This window comes from Heterodontus francisci, chromosome 36 (genome assembly GCF_036365525.1).
Source record: "Heterodontus francisci isolate sHetFra1 chromosome 36, sHetFra1.hap1, whole genome shotgun sequence".
In the NCBI taxonomy this organism is placed as follows: domain Eukaryota; kingdom Metazoa; phylum Chordata; class Chondrichthyes; order Heterodontiformes; family Heterodontidae; genus Heterodontus; species Heterodontus francisci.
Window position 1 is genome coordinate 14,092,567 of NC_090406.1, and position 20,207 is coordinate 14,112,773.

Here is a 20,207-nt window from a genome sequence, read left to right on the forward strand (position 1 = left end):
CAAAATAATCCATGGAGACGACCTTTTTTCTTTGAATAAAGGCGACAATTAAAAGTGTGTGTTCTTGGTGAGATAGCTAATTGTAATATGAAGAAATAAATATTCTCAACTGATCCTACCTTATGAAAACCTTTTCAATGAAATCAACTTTGTGTGCCCACAGTAACAGTCACTTCATAGCATTTTGGGATGTTTGAGAAACATGACACGCACTGTTATAAGTGAAAATCTTTTTCTTTTTGGTCAACAAGTGCTGACGTATTACTTGATTATACACTATTTTGCAGCAAAATAACGACAAATTGCAAGCGATATAGGAACAAAATTTATTCCAATTTCAAACAGAGAATTTCAGGATAAGGATATGAAAATCAAGTCCATGTTTCCATGAGGGTCAAGCAACAGAGATCAAATGAAACTATTACAAAATTATGGCCGAAAAATACTGTATTAATAACCAGTAAGACCCTCCTTGGGTAATTATTGTACAAGATTTTTTTTTTTAATTTTTCAAAAACTATGCCCCTCCCAAACAACAATACATGCATTAAAATGACACAATTTAAAAACAGCAGTTATAGCTCTTAAATAGTTTAAAGTTTCCTTTTAACAGGACCTAATATACAAGTCCAACCTAAATTTCCACCACATTGGCACTTGGAGAGTCTGGCACTACAAAGAAGGGACTTGGCACACTTTAATTCATTATTCTACATAATTTACATTTGGTTTACTTAAAAAAAAAATCTGTGAAAGATCAGTAATACATATTTTAGTTCAATACACCACTGCCGATGGCTGCCATGCTTCAATTTTCTTCAAAAAGTTACAAGCGTAGAAATACACAACAAAATATGAAGTTTGAATATCCCACCAAATGAATACTAAAATGTTAACAACCCAGACCTATGACAGAACAGTTACGTTGCATGAAGGCAGGACATCTACAGAGGTATAATATTCATTCTATACACAAACTTATTGAAGCCCAAGATGACTTTTCAGCTCAAAATGCATTATTCCCAAATAACTGAACAGGCTTATTTTTCCACATGGAGCCTTAACTATAGCAAGGATAGTTCTGTATGATTTGCTGTGTTTAGGCATAGTCAAGTAAGATAGTCCACAGGCTCCCTCCCCACTCAAATATCTGTACAACAATGATGCCCTATGAGCTTTATCTGCCGACTTGGCAATACGCTAGCAATGGAAGATTTAAATCTTCCTGTCAACCTATTTTCTTGCTTGCTAAATGAGCACTGTATGTTGCAATTTGGAAACTTAAACAAACTAATCATTTGTGGCTCTGCAGGAGTTAGCAATGCAACGTTCTCTATTAAAAACTGTCAAGGATGGTTCACTAGATATTCTCTCCCACCCATTCCTTCCCCAATTGGCTAACCAAAATGGTATGCAACTATTAGCTTTTCAAAATCATGGCATAGAGATGTGCAAACAGATAGAACACTGTTAGTATAGAAGATCCGAATGTTTTGCTTCCTCAAAATGCTGTGTCTATAACAGTGACACTCACAACACAGCCCTACTCTCTACGGCTTTCAGTTCTGACTTGCTATTCTACATTTAAGCTGCCTGTGCCTGCAAACTTGTTGGAATGTTGTCATGTTTACATTTAGTGCTGTTCCCTTTCCAATACAGCAAGAAAATACAATTAGAAAACCGACTATCCTAGGATCCACGGTACAAGTGAAAGGCCTCAATCAGAATATTGAACTATCAACACAGCATTCTTAATTTGACAGTGAATGTTAGGACAACTAGACCCCCTAACAATAACTGGTAAAATGCTAAATCCAATATCTAGCTGGAAAGAGAAAAAGAATGCAGGACTGTAGAGATGACTTAAGTAGAAAAGAGGTGGGGTGGGGGGGGGGGGGGGTGGGGTCTGGAAAAGCAAAGCTACCACAAGAGAAGAAAATTCAATGGAACGATGACAATTGGTAAATTAGTAGAAACTGAGAGTGAATGCTTCCCCGCCCGCCCCTCCCCCAATCCTGACCAGGATTTTTCATTTCCTCTCCTCTCCTCTCTATTACATAATCTTCTCCATACGAGACTGTGGGGTTACCTCCAAGGTTGCACCAAAACTTTACCATTGTGGACCACATGAGCTACACACAAGTCAACCAAATTCATTATTTTTCTTTCACTCCTTCCGGTGGGAGAATTGCTGGACCTTCGCTTGGGAATTCCCCATAATGGCATACAAGATAGCAGGAGCACGGGAAACTCCAGATACAGGCCAATATCCTAAAACTTAGATGCAGTGCTCTGAACCCTGCTGAAAAATTAGCAACCCCTTTTCTAAAAGGCCTTTTCACAGAACAAATGTTACAGTATAAACATTACCGTCAAGTTCACAGTGAAACATTCATCTATTATTTAAAATTTGTAAGCACAACTTCATGCCCATGAATTAAACATGGAAAATGATTCAAGTTCACTGAATTTATCACTCCTGCTGGAACAGCCAAAGAGAAGGTGGGGGAAGGGAGATTGGCTAGCGTTTTCAGATTGCCTGTAGATTGCTAAACAAATGAATTTTTTCAGCAGTAATTATTTATCCACGGCATTTTACTTAGAAAAATGATTTTTTGACAATCTCATTAACAATGCAACAAGACAATACAAAAAAATTAAGATTGCAAAAAAAATGAGCCAAAATAATTATCTGTAGAATAGGTGTTTGCATCCTTATTTAGGGTTGCCTTTTGTGTTGAAAAGCCAAAAAATCTCAGTCCAACAAATTGCATCTCTGAATCAAGGAACATAAACACCACTTACATAGCTGATTTAACTGTAGTTAAAAAAAAAGCTTGCAAATGTGTTTCAGAATGTGTCCTGATCCTGTAACATATTGCTCACCTGTGCACCATCACTATTATACAAATAGTATAAAGCATTTCCTCCACCACTTAATTTAAGCTATCAAACATGCAAAAAAAAAATCAACCATGATAAATTCAGGTTAATACAGCCACTCAATCCCCTATTTCCGGCCTGCATTCCTAAAATATTTGAATATTGTCAAAAGCAGAAGCTTGCGATAGTGAAAGCGATGTGGAAAAATAGGCAAGACAGCTCTCAATACTGTAGAACAGATAGCTAGGAAGATTACGACTATAATGCAATTACTAATATGCCAATACTATTTTTTTTTAAATCAAGAAGCCTTCTAGTCCTCCACAAGGAATAAAATTGAAATTAAAATAGGATTCCTTACAGAAGCTTGGTCCCCTGGTTTAAATACAATACAAAGAGGCATTTCCCATTTTTAGTTTCCTATACTCTGCAAGCATATGCTACATACATTTTATACAATTTTTTGCAAATCTGGGTAAAAGTTCTACCACCCTCAATTTGGTAAATTATTTCTCCTCACACCGGGACCCATATTCACAAAAGTGTGCAATAAGTGTAAATTGGAATTCCAACACTATGCACTAACTTTTTCTGACTATGGGCCCATGCTTTCAACATCATACACGCAAGTTATGCATAACATACTGAAAACTGCACAAAACCCAGGGCCAAATATGGATCACCCAGTTATTTTAAAGTTCATGTTTTATTTTTAAAATTCTTACATCCAAAGTGAAAAGAATTTTTCCTTGGAAACTCTGGCTGGCATTGAGTATAAAGTGAACCTAAATATTATTTACACAGGCTGGTTGGCTTTAAAGTTAAAACAAGCTATACTTTGTCAAATATTAGGAGTGAAAATTGATGCTTTGTTTACATTTGAAAATATGAGATTTGAATTTCCACTGTGATATAACATATGCGGTCATCAACTGACTAATCCTGGCTAAAGATGGGTAACCTGTTCAAAAGCTACATATTCTGTAACTATCCATCAAATCCACAACCACTGTAAACAAACTATTTTTAAAAAGTCAGTTTTTCCTTTCTAAGGGACTTGAGGAGACATTGGTCAGCCACTTGCAGCTAAAAGATCGCCAACAGTCCACAGTAGAAAATTGCTTAGTGTTATTTAAAAATGAGATCATTCAAGAATAATGATGTCTCCTCGTTGCGATTAAAATAAAGCAGTGTTACATTTAATAACGGCATGCACACAGGAAGTTCAGTTCCAGAATTTTGCTAACTTTATCTCTTCAAAACAAATATCTAATTAGGCAAAACTTAAACTTTTTCTGAAAAATTACATCTGGAAAAGTTTAGAATATCTAAATATGCTACTGCAGACACTCTATATCAGTGATCTGAAGCTGCATTATCCACTGTAAATTTCAATTCATTCAATACCATTCAGGCAAAGGTAAATGCATAATATACATTATACAGAGAAGGTACTTATTTTGGGTTAATTAAATCATCCCTTCTGAATGGTTGGGGGGATTACTACTACTGGAAAGGGTATGATGCGGCAAAAAAGCCCCTCCTGTAAAAATAACTTCAGCTGTAGAAAGTGGATGCAGGTAACATATGGGCAAAGATCTACACAGTATTCTCCTAATTGAAGGAATGCATATTCCATTATGCAGCAGATTTAGCTGCAACTAAATCATACCACATGCTTTCAAGTAAAGCTTTTACTCTATGATAAGAGTTAGACATTACTCAGAGTCAGGCTAACATAATATTTCATCAACTCAAGTTTTATTCAGCAAACCCAGCTTTCCCTAAATCTCTACTTGGAGTTGCAACATTCCCGCCAACACCACCACACCCTCCCCGGACCCTTCATGAAGATTTCCTGACATTTCATGACATATCTTGCAGTTATTAAACATCAATTTTTGGATTGCTAAACTTACAAGTGTTAAACACAAGGGGAATAGAACAAGGATCAATAGCTGACAAACAATCTTTGTTCTAGCCCTATATAATAAAACTTAAGTGTGCACATTACTGGCAAATAATTCAGTTTAGGATTAGGTAAGGCACTCCCTGCTTTACTTCATTGCCACAGAAATCAACACAAATAGAGATTCCTTCTTTTCTCTTCCCCCAGTCAATTTTCTTTAAAAGTACAAGGTCCTTTTTCTTTCATTGAGCAAATGGAAGTATTCACATAGCCTAGTCTTGTCAAAACTTCCAGGGCCTCTCATGTAAACGTAGAGTTAAGGAAACTTATTGGTTCATTAAAAGAATGGCATTACACGTTTTAGTTTTTGTTTTACAGAAATAAGAATCTTTTGCAGGACATTGGAGTGTTTAGTAATGGTTTGTAGTGTACAGAATTTCTGGCTGTTTAACAGCAGCCTAATTAGACTAAGAAAATAAAAGGACAAAAAAAACTTAGTAAAAACAATCATCCTGACCTGACACTGAAGGCATTTTATTTAAATGAAGTCAAATGTACATGGCATGTATTACTCCTATATTTAAGAACTCTATAAAAATTTAATTTTGGAGTTCTCAAATTCCTTAAATTTCTCAAGAGTATGAACACAAAAGATGTCTGACAAAGTATGTTAATTCAGTAGTGCCCCATTTATTTATACCCACCTACTAGGATATGGCATAATCTAATTTTAAAATTCCCTTTTCTGACAGGGGATTGAATTTATAGTCACCAAAACTGAAGGTGAAATCACACTACTCACCAAAAATAATAGTCTGCAATATAAACATCACATAATCGAGTTTACTAGATTGAGAGCCAAGCATATTAATAAAAATGAATTCATGTTTGGGGTTTGAAAAAAAACAGGTTTTTGCTGCCACCTGTTTGAACACAGCTCTGCCAATCAAAACCTTTAGCATCTGCTGTCTGCTCTTACTACCACACATTATGAATAGACTTAACTATTGCGTAGACATAACATTTTGGGACCACGGTACAATTCTCACCATTATATTTCATCAAATTCACAGCTAACCAAATTACACTTTCAACCACGTCTGAAATAATGGCTACAATCAAATTGAGATTTACTTAGTTCTGAATCATCAGCCTGGTATTCATTAGAAAATATAACAAAAATTAATTAGCTAAAGTTATACTTCTGAACAGTCAGCTATACCTTAAAAAAAGCATAGATTTCCAAACAATATGTAAAATGCTGCATCTTATACATAATTGCTGCTCTAAATCATATTCTAGTCTGTTTAATCTATCCCTGTTGCTTTCGTCAGAGAAGATCCATTTAGTATTAAATCAACCACCACAATTTTGGATATGGAGCCTCATGTTGGCAAATGCTTAGAGCAAATGACAGGGCACCTCCTGCTGGTGAAGTCAGCAGCTACAATGAAAAGGCATCAAGGAAAGTTACAGACTTATATCATTAAGTGGGTAGCAGCATGATAATTTGAATGCAAGAAAAATACATATCTCCAAATACATTAAAAGAAACAGAAAAGCACAGTTATCAGCCATTTCTAAACATGCCATTTCTGCTATACCACAATATGTAAGTCACCAGTGTGGGATGTAGCATTTATATCAGAATGGCTTGCCTTCAACTTTTAACATTACAAAGTAGTCCCGGTATTAGTTTGGCGAGGTCAAAACTTTTCAATGTAAGGTACAGCATATTTATGGCACTGTGCAGCAATTATAAAAGCCGTCCTTTCACCTTTGTACAGAGAAATCACACAAATTAAGAGCTGTGTAGTGCAACTTTCTTGGCACCTGCATTCCTATAAAACACAGAGAGGTTTTCATTTCAAACAGGCCTGATATCATACCTATATTAAAAAAAAATTGTAAAAGTACCTGACTGCATAAAACTATCCTTCTATTAAAAACTTTCAAGGTTAAAACCCTTCATCTGACTAAAATTAGCATGGACTGTCAACTTACTGTTAGTTTAGCAAGTCATCCTAAAAAACACTCCATAACTTGCCACTGTAGTGTACAGCAGTAAAAAAAAAAAATCAACGTTTGGCAACAGCTGAGTATCTGTAAACCAACTCATACAGAAACATTGTAATTTGAAATCAAGCCTAAGTACACTGGTCCATAAATTAGATAAATACACTTATTTCTTTATACTAGATTTGGCTTCATTTGTTTGCCAAGTAATCATTATTTCCACAACTCAGGTTTCTAAGTACTTGAGCAAATTCCCCCCCCCACCCCCCGCCCATGATATTTGCTCAACCTGCTATTGCTTTGTGAGCTCCCATCTTTGTAGTCCATGGCTGAAATACAGCAAGTAGCAAACTATATGTATAACATCAATAATTTATTTTTAAAAAAATCAAAAAATAAATCACAGTATCAATACTTTCTCATTGATCAGAAAATAAAAACAAATAAACCAGAAACAGTACATCAATTATGCAAGTGATGGCTTAGTTTCTGTCAGACGGAGTCCTGAAACATCACCACTGTGCACCACAGAGCACATCTGTAATCAGAAGGCCAGCATAACCGAAACAGCATAGAGAGGGGATGGCATTGTATTTTGATTTGGCAAGTGGAAGAACACCTGCTATTCTTCATTTGAACAAGCATTAAAGAGATTGTAGCTCAAGCCAACTATCTGTTATACAGCTAGTTATTAAGTGATATTTGAAAAAAATGGAAATATAGATTGGCACCAAAATAGATGCACATTAAAAATGTGTCCCCTGCCCCTCCCTGACCCTGCACTGAATAAAACCATTTTTGTTTTAAAAGAAGCTACAACTCTGTGGACACACACAGACAAGAATCCAGGATGACAATTAGCAGTTTGCAAACTTCACAGATCATAACAATTGCGGTCATTATGGTTTAAATTTTCTTTTCCTTTTTTTTGGTCTGGTCAGACCAAATTGTACTCCTTCAGGTTCAGCTGTAGGATTGTATCTTTGACAGCGGCAAAGACGAAACGTATGTTCTCTGTGTCTGTGGCACATGTGAAGTGAGAGTAGATGATTTTGTCACTATCTGGGTTCAGGTCAACAAACATCTTCAGAATGAATTCTCGGGCAGCTTGTGCATCTCTCTGTGGACCTAAAAAAAAAACACAAAATGGGAACTGTCTTTTTTGCATTGTCTACAAGCTCATCAGGATAAGAGTTTTATTACTCTAGAATACTATATACTGAACACTATATTGCTCAATAAGCAACTGATAATTTAATGTGTAGTAATGTCATCTCAACTAAATTACTATTGCTGTCTTTATATGCTGTACAGACCATGGGAAGTTGAGGTTAAAACGTTGTTCCCCCATTTATTTTTCTAATGTCCTCCTATAAACCAGCTGCACTGTTGAGATCTGCCATTCCATGCATGTGCAAACTGGCTACGTGGGACATTTTGGCTAATGTGTAGAACAGTGACATCAGCACAATGCTTCCACTGCCTTTTGAGGAAGCGAGTCTTTGAATATTTTTAAGGCAGAGGCAGACAGATTCTTGATAAGCAAGGGGGTGTAAGGTTATCGGGGAGTAAGTGGAAACATAGAGTAATCAGTTCATATGTGCGTATGTTGCAATGTGCTTGTGTGACAATATCACTAATATACGCCGTTGCCACCAGAGTAGTATGGCTAGTGGCTGCAAGGCTATAGCATCAAAGAACTCAGTAGGAAAACAAGTCTTCCTTGCTATTGGTCTAAACGAAATGCAGCAAGTTCAGTTCAATGTGACCATCATCTGCAAAATAATCAATGGCCAAAAACATACATTAAGGATATAGAATTCTAAACGGCCACTGCTGACAAAAGAAGCCAACTACCCCCTTACATGGGTGAAGTTTGCAAGATTATGGCACTAGAAAATAATCTCAGTATATAATATAATCTAGAGGATTGGAAAGCAGTTTAAAAACTACATGCATTTCAGTCTTATTTATTTCAGTCGAATATTTCCATAGAGAATCATCATTCCACATATGAAACAAATAAGCTAGTTCTACAAACCAGCAAAATGTGTTTCAGATTTCTAAAACAACAGCCTTTAATGTAGAAAACAACTGTGCCAGAATTAATGTAATTTCTGCCCTCAATGATAAACTTGTAATTTCCCCCATCATTACCACTGGCTTCACCATAAGGGAAGTATAGGTCAGTCACTCGAACTTGAGAAAGGCAGTAACTGGGATACAAAGATGAGTTTCTGGTTTATCTAGTTTCCTTTTCGGCAGGCTACTGGAAGAAAGCAAGCTGTACCAATAATAAACAGCTCCCACAGGAAATGTCATAGCAAAGGGCAAGCAGCTATGTTTAGATGGAGAGCAGGGGCAGGTGGGGCACCTCTCATTATGCAATTCAACAACCTGATGTAAAGTATTGTTCACAACTGCTCAATTAAAATTTAGTAGCTGCACTAATGTGCAGTGTCTGATAAATTAATGCAAAAAAATCCTAAATTTTGATGAAAGAAAGACTGCAAAAATGTCATGCTCAATGGTGGTAGCTATTTGTTATGTCAACTCACTTGCATACAAGGTGTTTTCTACTAAAATGAGTGCACATAGCTGAAGTGGTGTCACTATTGCTGCATGTGGTAGTTTGTCAACGATTTCTATTGCAGAATACAGATACAAACATATTTGGCAGTTTAATTAATATTTGTTAATTTTTGAAGCCACATAAAGCCCTTGCTGGTTTGTATTCTTTGGAAAATAATCAGAAAACAGTGTTTAGTGAAGCAAGTGTCTTTTGTTTTTTAAATGCTACACTGATTTTATAATGCCACAAAAATTGGAGTTACTATGACTCCAGTTTTAATAGGGCAAACATATGTGAGGTGACTAGTGCCAAGATTGTATGGAACAAAAACAGCTGAGAAACAAGAGCATTAATGATGCAAAACCAACATCTTTGCAAATATGAAAAATATAATGCAAAATTTCCAGTAGAAACAAACTAAATGAATACTATGGTTCAAAAAAGAAATCAAAACTAAGACTTGCTAAAGGTCTTGGAACTTTTGTTTGAGGTCAAATTTAACAGCTGTTTAATACCTTTGTGCTGATGTTTCTAGAACTGCTATTGCTTGCTATCGGTTTATGCAACATTGAATATATTATTTTGTCTCCCATTTATTACTGTGTAATCATGTCACACGGATCAAAACATCAAGAATACTCCATCCTTTGTTCAAGACTGCTACTATTCTCAAACTTTCAAAAGAAAGTTGACATCCAGGGATACACTTCTTACCATCAAACTCTGGAAAGTAGTCAACCAAATGGGAGTACATAATCTTTTCTTCCAGGAGATCCTTCTTATTTAAGAAGAGAATGACTGAGGAGTTCTGAAACCAGGGATATGTGATTATCGTCCTAAATAGTGCTTTGCTCTCCTCCATTCGATTCTGCAAAGATAATTATGAGAATAACTTGTGCTAACTACACCAAATGTTGCTGGCACTTTGATCTAAACTCAACTGAGGAACATGATGTCCTGGGATTGTAAACTTGGTAGTAATATAAAACTTCCTTTACACAACATTTTCAGAAAGGTTTCTAGTAACAACAATGCTTCAAAACTAGTATTTAGTATTTTTTTTTAAAAATTCTTTCATGGGATGTGGGCGTCGTAGGCCAGGCCAGCATTTATTGCCCACCCCGAATTGCCCTTGAACTGAGTGGCTTGCTAGGCCATTTCAAGGGCATGCAAGAGTCAAACACATTGCTGTGGATCTGGAGTCACATGTAGGCCAGACCAGGTAAGGACAGCAGATTTCCTTCCCTAAAGGACATTAGTGAACCAGATGGGTTTTTACAACAATCGACAATGGTTTCATGGCCATCAATAGACTAGCTTTAAATTCCAGAATTTTTTTTTTTTTTTTTTTAAATTGAATTCAAATTCCGCCTTCTGCTGTGGTGGGATTCAAACCCATGTCCCCAGAGCAATACCTGGGTCTCTGGGTTACTAGTCCAGTGACAATACCAATACGCCACCGCCTCCCCTATGATTATAATCATAGTAAGTTAGGTCCTTACATTTAAATATTCAAATGGGAAAAGTTCCAAAATTAACCAGTAGCCCATTGTAAATTATTTTCCTGTATTACCTCACTACGCTCTAACTTACTTTAACATTTTACATGTACTAACGTACTTCACAATTTAAGTTTTGACAGTCAACAAGTATTTTGGTCCAAAGCAACACTGACCTTTTAAAATACACATACCTCATTATCAGATTCTACTAGAACCTGATCGTATTCACTAAGTGCTACTAGAAACATGATAGATGTCACGTTTTCAAAACAATGTATCCATTTCCTTCTTTCTGACCTCTGGCCTCCAACGTCCACCATTCTAAAAAAAAGGTAAACTGAAGTAATACTTAGGAACACACCAAATAATAAATTGTTACTATTCATCATCCTGCAACATGCTAAATACAAAAGGACTATGCATTTTACTCAGCATATAGTAACTGATCTTTTTTTTAAAAAACACTTAGCACAATATTTCTGAGACTGATTTGCCTAGTAAGAGCCATCACATGACTAGGGTGAAAAAAATTGTTTGATCAGCTCTGCTGGTTTGCAACTTCTGCCATAACAGATATAAAATTATATGCCTCTATTAAATCTCAACAAGACTTCAGTTAGAGCATTGTGTGCAGTATTGACCTTCACACAATAGGAAGAATATTGAGGCTTTACAGTGTACAGTGCAGATGCACGATGATGATGCCTGGTAGGAGAAAACAAATATGAAGACTGTCTTGAAACATTGGACCTTTTTTTGTCAGAATGGTGCAGATTACAGGCCGATGTGAAAGAGGTATCTAAAGGTACGAATGGATGAGACAGACTAGATAAAAGCATATTACTTACAATGGTTGAGAGGTCAAATACAAAATTATGATATAGAGGGCATGAGAAACTTTTTCACATTATGACATTCCATTCCAGGGTTAGTAATTGAGGCAAAAACACCAACATCCAAGATCAGAGTAGATAGGTGGATGATGGAAACGGGACTGTTGGAATATGGGAACAGGGTGGGTAAATGTGATTAGGACTATTTTGCTTGCGCAGAGGGAAAAGAAGGACAAACGGTTGGGACGACTGGCTAGTTTCTGTTTTTAACTTCTACTTATTTCTATGTATTTAGATTGACACCAGCATTATATGTTGAACATTATATATGAACACTACATTTCTGAATGGAATAGGTTTGTATTTTCAACAACAAAAAGAAAAGTTACTAGCTAATTAATTTTACAATCAGCAGTGGAACAGTAATTTACTGAGCAGCACATTTTACATAAGTAGCAGCTTGTCAAATGCATAATTTTTCTAATTACTTTGACAAGGACAATGCAAAAGCAGTGCAAAGATTAACCGAGGAGTTAAAAATGTGAAAAATTACACTAGGTTATCAGATAGCAGAGCACCATACAACCGAGATTAGCTACCACAAGCATACAATATAACCAAAATTTGACCATCGTGGGTCATGAGATGATGTAAAACCCTCTGAGAAACTCTTTCTCATAGATTAATGTATGCTCCAGTAAGCCAGAGTTGAATCCATATAGGTCTCATGGTACAAAAATACCTGTGGAGTTACATTATAAAAGATACTCTTGCACCAGTCATTTTTCTGACTGATTATGCTCCTATGATCGACCTTGGGATTTGGCTCCTACTTTAATGGCACTATATAAATGTAAGTTTATCATTGTTTTGATTTGATTGATTGCCTACTTAATGGTGTCAGAATGGAGAAATGGCACGAAGGGGGTCAATAGTAGAAAACAGTGGACAGCTGTAAGTTAGCTCTTCCACAATCAATGAATTTCCACCTCAAGGAAAATACCAACTGGAGGGCCATTCACTTTACCGCAAGAGGGATTTTTAAAAAATCGTAAGGGCCAAGTTATTAGCAGGCTACTCACTTCCTAGTAGCTAACTCAAGAGGAGACCATCCTCTTGACCTCAATTTGCCATGAGGAAATTGTAATAGGTATGGAAAGGAAATGAAATAGGTCTTAAAAAGATGGCTCTGACAAAAGAAGGGGGAAAAACTGTAAGGCCAGCGAGGATAGCCTAAAAACTAAGTCTCCCCAAATTGTTGCAATTATAGTAACTGGGGTAGGATCAATCCTTCCTTTCTCCTCCCCTAGTGAGAAAACCAGGAAACGTTACCAATTGGTTAACATCTGCTACCAGCCTCATATTGTGATAATTAATTTCAAATTGCTCAAAATTCCAACTCAAGATACTCAAGAAAATGCAAACATCAGAATTCATAGGAGATGGTGCAATTGCATGTCTGTACCAACTGTCTGTGCATCCTCTTTTTATACTTATCAATCACCAATGCAGAGCACACAACAAAGCCTCGATTTTCCAAAAGGCATTATTTTAACATTGAGATAACTAACTTATTTGCATTTAATTACTGCCAACATGAAAATAAAATTGATTGGAAATGTAAAATCAAATTTCCAATCCAGGCAGTTGGTATATATAAAATATTTTAAGTAACAATGTTGATATGGCTTAATTTGACTGTGCTATAACATTGTCTAGTCACTATGCAACATCTAATGGAGGTACTCAAAAGAACAATGAAAATGCATGTAAAGTCTATTTTTGAGATGTCACCCAAAACTCTAATCTCCAAAATCTAATGAAGAACACAGCAATTTATTTAATCTTGGAGGTATCAAAAACACATCTAATTGGCATTGAATTATGTTCTTTTAAAGTTAAAATTCCCTTAACTTTGTCCTCATGCGTTCTTAGCCCAAAATGCATTATATTACAATTGTGGTGATAATCAACTTCCTATACTTGAAAAGATAATGACATTTAAAGTGCTATTTCTCTCAGTCATTATGGAAAATTCCAAAAGGTATCTGTGTGAAAGGGATGAAGCAGGGAGAAATTTTTTCACACTAAAATAAAGTCTTATTGATCTTGGCACTTTTGCAAAAATGCAAATGTGTGCACATTTCATTTTTTTTTACTAATAATTTAAGTGTTACATTAAAAGGCAGACTAAAGGAGGACTTTGTTTCTGTTTAATAAAGTTTCTTAGGAGCTTGTGCTTCATGTATGGAACACGTGGGGCAGCAGCTGAAGCTGTTAAATGTTCTCAAACAACAAAACTTGGCACAAAGTCAGGCCCTGCAATTTGAACACTCCTATAAGTGCTATTTATGATTGGGTGAAGCAACTTTTTTTCTAAACTTTTACAAAACACTGCCCACACATTTTTATTACTAATAGTACTGCGCAACATGGTCAATTAAATTTTCATTATCTCACCATGAGAAGGTGGTAGTTTTCAAAAACAGAAGATAAAATGAAAACTGGGACTTGGGCATTAAGATCAAAGAATAAGGGAATTTCAAAAATATCTTTCTTTATACAAAAAAGCAGCTCTGGGCACAGTTCATTTAGTCCCTGGTGTTTAGTACATGGCAGCCTACCAGTTTGACAAATGATGCCTTGTAGAGGTAGACCAAAATAACACTACTGTAAACTGAATGACCTAATTTTCTATGGAGATATGCCCTACTTAGCCACACTACAGCCAACTTCTCAAAGCAGTATTTCCAAACTCGTACAAATATGAACATTCTTAAAATTATAGTTAATTTTATTTTTTTGGACATTAAATTATCTTGAACTTTAAAAAACTTTAATCAGCATACGAATCAGCTTTATCTAAACCATCTTATATTAAAAAGGGAGAAAAAAAAGACAGAAATCCCACAGCAACGTTTTATCACCATCCAGATTGAAAAAAATTAACAGATCAAATTTGAAATATAAAGGATTATACTAAATTTCAGTAATAACTCATGTTTCCAAAATGAACATACATAAAAATACAATACAACAGACATAAAATCAGTTACTGATTTTCAGTAACCACCTTCTACCTGAAGATAAGAAATGCTGGAAATACTCAGCAGGTCTGGCAGAATCTGTGGACAGAGCAGCAGAGAACCTGAAACGTTAACTCTGCCTCTGTCTCCACAGATGCTGCCAGACCTGCTGAGTATTTCCAGCATTTCTTGCTTTTATTTCAGATTTCCAGCATCCGCAGTATTTTGCTTTTATTCTACCTGAAGATGATGCTTTGTAAGTCGAAGGGGTATTCAATGATCCCTGTTGTTGGGATTCGGACTCTAAGGACATCCTGTTGGGTGGGTAGATAGGCAGGATCCGATATACGATCCAAATCGCTAAGATAGCTACAAATAAGGGGAAAACACATGAATACAAAAATGACAGCATATGAACCCCCAATGATAAATTTGCTAACATGCTTCCCTGCATACATTGTGAATAATGTTTAGGGGCTCTTCTATTTTGAGATGCAGGAATGGAATCTATTTCCCAGTGAACTGTGCAGATATGTCACATGATACAAGTAGTCTTCTCTCAGGACAACTGATGTACACATTTTGTTTCACATGCAGCCACACACTCCATTACAGCTGACGGTTACCTTGACGATACTGTGTTTAATGAAGAAAAATAGATTTTTATCTAACTGTTCATCTTGCATGACTTGGAAATTTTCCTTCTGTTTACAAAGCAAACATATTTCTAGAAAATCAAACACTAACACAAAAAAGTTCAAGAGAAAATTAGCTTTTGGCCAAAAAACCAACATCAATTAATGTTGAGCAAAATTATGTGGGGGCATATCAATAAAAAGGGATGAAGTGGCAATCATTTTGATAAAGTATTTAGAGCAGCCAAATGGCAGTTACCTTCTTCATCCAGGTCGTCTCAAGACTGAATGAGAGAAAAACAAACATATTATTTATATGTTTATTTATTTTCTTGCGTGATTGGCTTCACTATTAAGTGAAATATCCTAAGCTTACTGTCTGCATCTCCTCCCCCGAGTGTCACTGGTGAGAATAGCGTTTATTACGCACCCACAGTGAAGGTGGTGGAGCTAGAGGCCACCTTCTTGAACTATTGCAGTCTGTTTGGTGAAGGTACTCCCCAATGATGCTTTTGTTCCAGGATTTTGACTCAGTGATAAAAGAATAATACATGTTCGAGTCAGGAGAATATGTAACTTGGAGGTGATGTTGTTCCCATGCACCTGCTGCCCTTTACTTTTAGGTGGTGGTGGCAACAGGTTTGGGAAGCGTTCTCAAAGCTGCAGCAACTTGCTGCCATATATCCTGTGCCTGGGACGCACTGCAGTCTGGAGACGCTAGTGGTGGAGGGAGTGTATACTTAAGCTATTGGATGGGGCAGTGGATTACTTTGATTTGGATAGTGTTGAGCTTCTTGAGTTATAGCCATCCCCAGGCTAGTGAAAACCATTCCATCATACTCCTAACTTGCACTGCTTGCCTTAGAATACAGAGTGTCTGACCTGCTCTGGTAGCCAGAACATTTATGTGGCTGGTTCAGTTGAGTTTCTGGTTAATGTCGACTGCCAGAATGTTGTTGGAGGACTCAGCACTGGTAATGCTGATGAATATCAGGAAGATGGTTAAGCTTTTTCTTGCTGAAGATGGTCATAGCCTGGCACTTGTGTGCTGTGAATGCTCCTTGTCAAATTAGCTCACACCTGGACAGCGTCCAGGTCTCGCGGGATGGACTGCCACATTATCCGAGGAATTGAGAACGGAGCTGAACTTTAACGAACAGCCTCTCTCCTGATTATGTAACGGAAGAAAAGTCACTGTTGAAGCAACTGAAGATAGCTGGATCTATCTCAGGTGAGAAAGAAAGGGTGAGTAAGAGGGTTTTTTTTTTAAAGTGTGACTAGTGAAACAAGGCAAGATACCTGAAGGAGAACAAAGTATTACTGTTTCAGAGTAGCATCAACATCCTGAGGATGAAGACCAGGAAAAAAAGAGAAAAAACTGGCAATGCACAATTATGGAAAATTTAAAAATGACTATCTAATTTAACCTACACTTGTAGAAGGTTGAAACCATGTTCCAGTCCATCATTGAGAAGCTGAACATGTGGAGTGGTAAACATCATTTTAGCTGTGGAGTAACAACTGGTGTTATGGCACAGATCCTGGAGCTTTACAGGATATGGGAGCAGAACATTACATGAGACGCCACTTATCTACAATACTACATGAAATATTACACACTTCTCAAGGATCAATCAAGCTAGGTACGTTCTTTAGCAGAAGAACATTTAATGAAAATATTTTCATCAAAATAGTTAAGTATTTTATATCAACACCTCTTGTTATCTCTTGCCCCACCCCTGCTTTACTTGCTTAAAACCTTTTATATTTCTAATATCTGCCAGTTCTGAAAGGTCACTGACCTCAAACGTTAATTCTGCTTCTCTCTCAACAGATGCTGCCAGACCTGCTGAGTATTGCCAGCATTTCTTATTTGTGTTTCAGATTTCCAGCATCTGTAGTATTTTGCTTTTATTATATAAGTATTTTATATGCTTAGTATACCATTTCACTTCATTATTACGTCAAAATATAATTCAGAACAGCACTGAATTAAGACTAAAAAGAACTAGTCAATGGTAAACTCTGCACATTTCTTTATCTGTTATCAAAGCTTTTCCACAATTTCCCAATAAACAAAATACTTTTCGGGATCAATGACACTCTTCTGGGCTGGACTAATTCCAAAGCAACTTCTATGATCAAATTTTCAGAGCTAACTTCATATTCTCCACAGCCAGTCTCATCATTTACAAGTTCCCTTTTTAGGACGAGGACCGTTAAATTGAAAGTAACGTAGAAATTTTCACAGGAAAATTTTGTTGAAATTCCAATATTAGTCGACTAGTATTCATTTGTTCATTGGTGTCATGGTCTTCCCAGGAGATTGGATCTTCACCTCAGTCTGTCCTGTGCTGCCCTTAAACATTCTGCATATGTCAGCTACATTCAGTCCCTTATATCCATCATCCATTTTCTTCGCTACTTTCCTCTCCTACATTTTCCATTGATCTTTCCTTCCAATACTGTCTCAGTCTAATTTCTGCTCGAAATGACTCAAATATTACATGTTTCTCTTTGATGTTATGCACTAATTTCCTCTTTTCTCCAGCCATTTCCAGCAATTCCTCATTAGTCTTTCTGTCTGTGTAAGTTAAGTGGAACATCCTCCTATATGTCCACATCCCAAATGCATTCAGCTCATCAACTGTCTCTTCGTTTGTTGTCCATGACTGGAATTTTATGCCGCCCCAGCGGGTCAGATGGTGGCGCGGGGGCAGCGTAAAATTGAGTGGCATGCTCCGGGAGGCCTGCCCACCCCACTTCTGCATCCAAACAAGTTTACAGCGGTCAGGTGGGTATAGGGGGACGGCCCGCCCTCCCGAGGCCAATCAAGACCCTTAAGTGGCCACTTAAGGGCCCTCGCCCACCTCCACGGGTATTTTACCCGTGGCAAGGTGTGCTGGGGACACGAAAGGCCGCCCAGCAATAGCTGCCAGCCTTTCTGTGCCCTGGGGGGAGGGGTGGGGGGGGGGGGCAGGTGGGTGTGGGGGCATGGCAGTTGGGAACAGGGTGCCCGATTGAGAGCCACCCCCGCCTCCCCCCAAACAACCACTCCAACCTCACCAGGGAAGGACCGATCCCCCTGGTGAGACATGCCCCGATTTACCTTCCCTCCTTGATCCATGGCGCCAGCAGTCCCAGCAGTGGCCACGGCTCCTGGTGGCACTGCTGGGACTAAGAGCTGCCAGCCCGCTGATTGGCCAGCAGCTCACTGAGGTCGGACCTCCTCCCTCGTGTGGGTGGAAGTCCCGTCTCGGGACAATTAAAACCCGGGGACACGTAAAATATGGGGCGTAAAATCTGGCTCCCATCCATCCACTGTAAAATTCCGGCTCATGTCTCTGAGGCATATAACACATGACAAAATGTAGCGCCTCAGCATTCTTTTCCAAAGAATCTGGTTGAATTTCTTTGATGTTAACAAGTCCTTCATTATGATAAAGATGATCCTGACTATCTCAATTCTCCTTCGGACCTCACAATCACATCTCCCATCATCTGTGATAAGCTGTCCAAGGTAAGTGAACCTTTTCACTTGTTTTAAGACTTGCCCATTTACTTCAATTTTCACTTCCGGGATTAGGTTTTTGCTTATCACCACAGTCTTGGTTTTCTTCACATTCATTCTTAATCCATATTCCACACTCATTGCATTCATTTTGTTTACAATTTCCAGTACTGCCTCTCCTGACTCTGCAATCAGTGCAGTGTCATCTGCATATCTCAAGCTGTAGATGTTCAACCTGCCAATGTTGCAACCTGGTCGATCTTCTATGTCTCTGAAGATAGCTTCAGTGTAGAGGTTGAACAGTTTTGGAGACAACACATCCCTGGTGCACTCCTCTTTTGATTGGGAAGCTGTCTGAGAAGCCGCTAATCAAGTATCATCACTGGGCTGATTAATTCAGAAGCTAGATTGGAACCATTCTTTTATCACTTGTCAATTTCTAGTTTGTTTAAGCACGTCATTATCTTCTGATGGTGGACTCTACCAAATGCCTTCTTGTAGTCTATAAAGCATAGACAGGTTTTTGCACTTCCAAGTATCTTTCAATGACTACTCTCAAGTTAAAGATGGCCTTGCTTGTTCCTTTCTTTGGTCTGAATCCCAACTCACTCACTAGCTCTGCTTCTATAGACTGGTCATCTTTCCAAAATTATTAAAATCATTTTCATCACATGGCTCATCAAGCTTATTGTCCTGTGCTCTAAACACTCTTGGGTTCTTTGGCAGCTTAATGAACACTGACTGCATAGGATCCTCAGATATGAATCCTGTTCTGTAAAATTTGTTGCAGAGGTCTGTCAGTATCCCAATATAGGAAATTCAATAAAATCTATACAATCACTTGCCACGTATCTCAATTCTTCTTTGGATCTCACAATCACATTTCCCAACGTCCGTGATAATCTGCACAAGGTAAGTGACCCTTTTCTCTTGTTCCAGGATTTAGCCATTTACTTCAATTTTCACTTCCGAGGTTTTGTCAGTGGGATTAACTGGTTTAGAGGCGAGAAACTGCTCAGCAAAAATGGTACTGCAACAACCTTTTATATTTTAAATTACCACTGAACTGAATTGAATAGAATATGATTGCGCCATGAAGATGCAAATATACGTATAGGCTAATGAAAAGCACTGCTATCCCACAAGTTGTACTTTAAAAATAGCTTGACCTCTCTATTCAAGCGTTTTGAACTTCAGTCTATTGATATCTTCCCTTTAGTAGAATTGCATCTCTGCTTCTTTTGAGACATAGCTCTACCGCTCCATATCCTCTGCTCATTCCCATCTCTGAATTATGCACGTGGGTTTCCCTGTCTCAAA

General features: G+C 37.5%; 1 protein-coding gene across 2 annotated transcripts in view; it reads right to left on the reverse strand.

The window, feature by feature from the left end:
- Positions 1-307: 307 nt before the first annotated feature.
- The window catches only part of LOC137351602 (guanine nucleotide-binding protein G(q) subunit alpha), a 139,802-nt gene continuing 119,902 nt past the window's right edge, over positions 308-20,207 (reverse strand). For both annotated transcript variants that reach the window (XM_068016193.1, XM_068016192.1), the window contains exons 4-7: positions 14,982-15,110; positions 11,074-11,203; positions 10,095-10,248; positions 308-7,936 (exon numbers count right to left, since the gene is read on the reverse strand). In XM_068016193.1, coding sequence (XP_067872294.1) covers positions 7,746-7,936; positions 10,095-10,248; positions 11,074-11,203; positions 14,982-15,110 — 604 coding nt within the window. In that variant the 3' untranslated portion in view covers positions 308-7,745. The remainder of the gene's footprint in view (positions 7,937-10,094; positions 10,249-11,073; positions 11,204-14,981; positions 15,111-20,207) is intronic.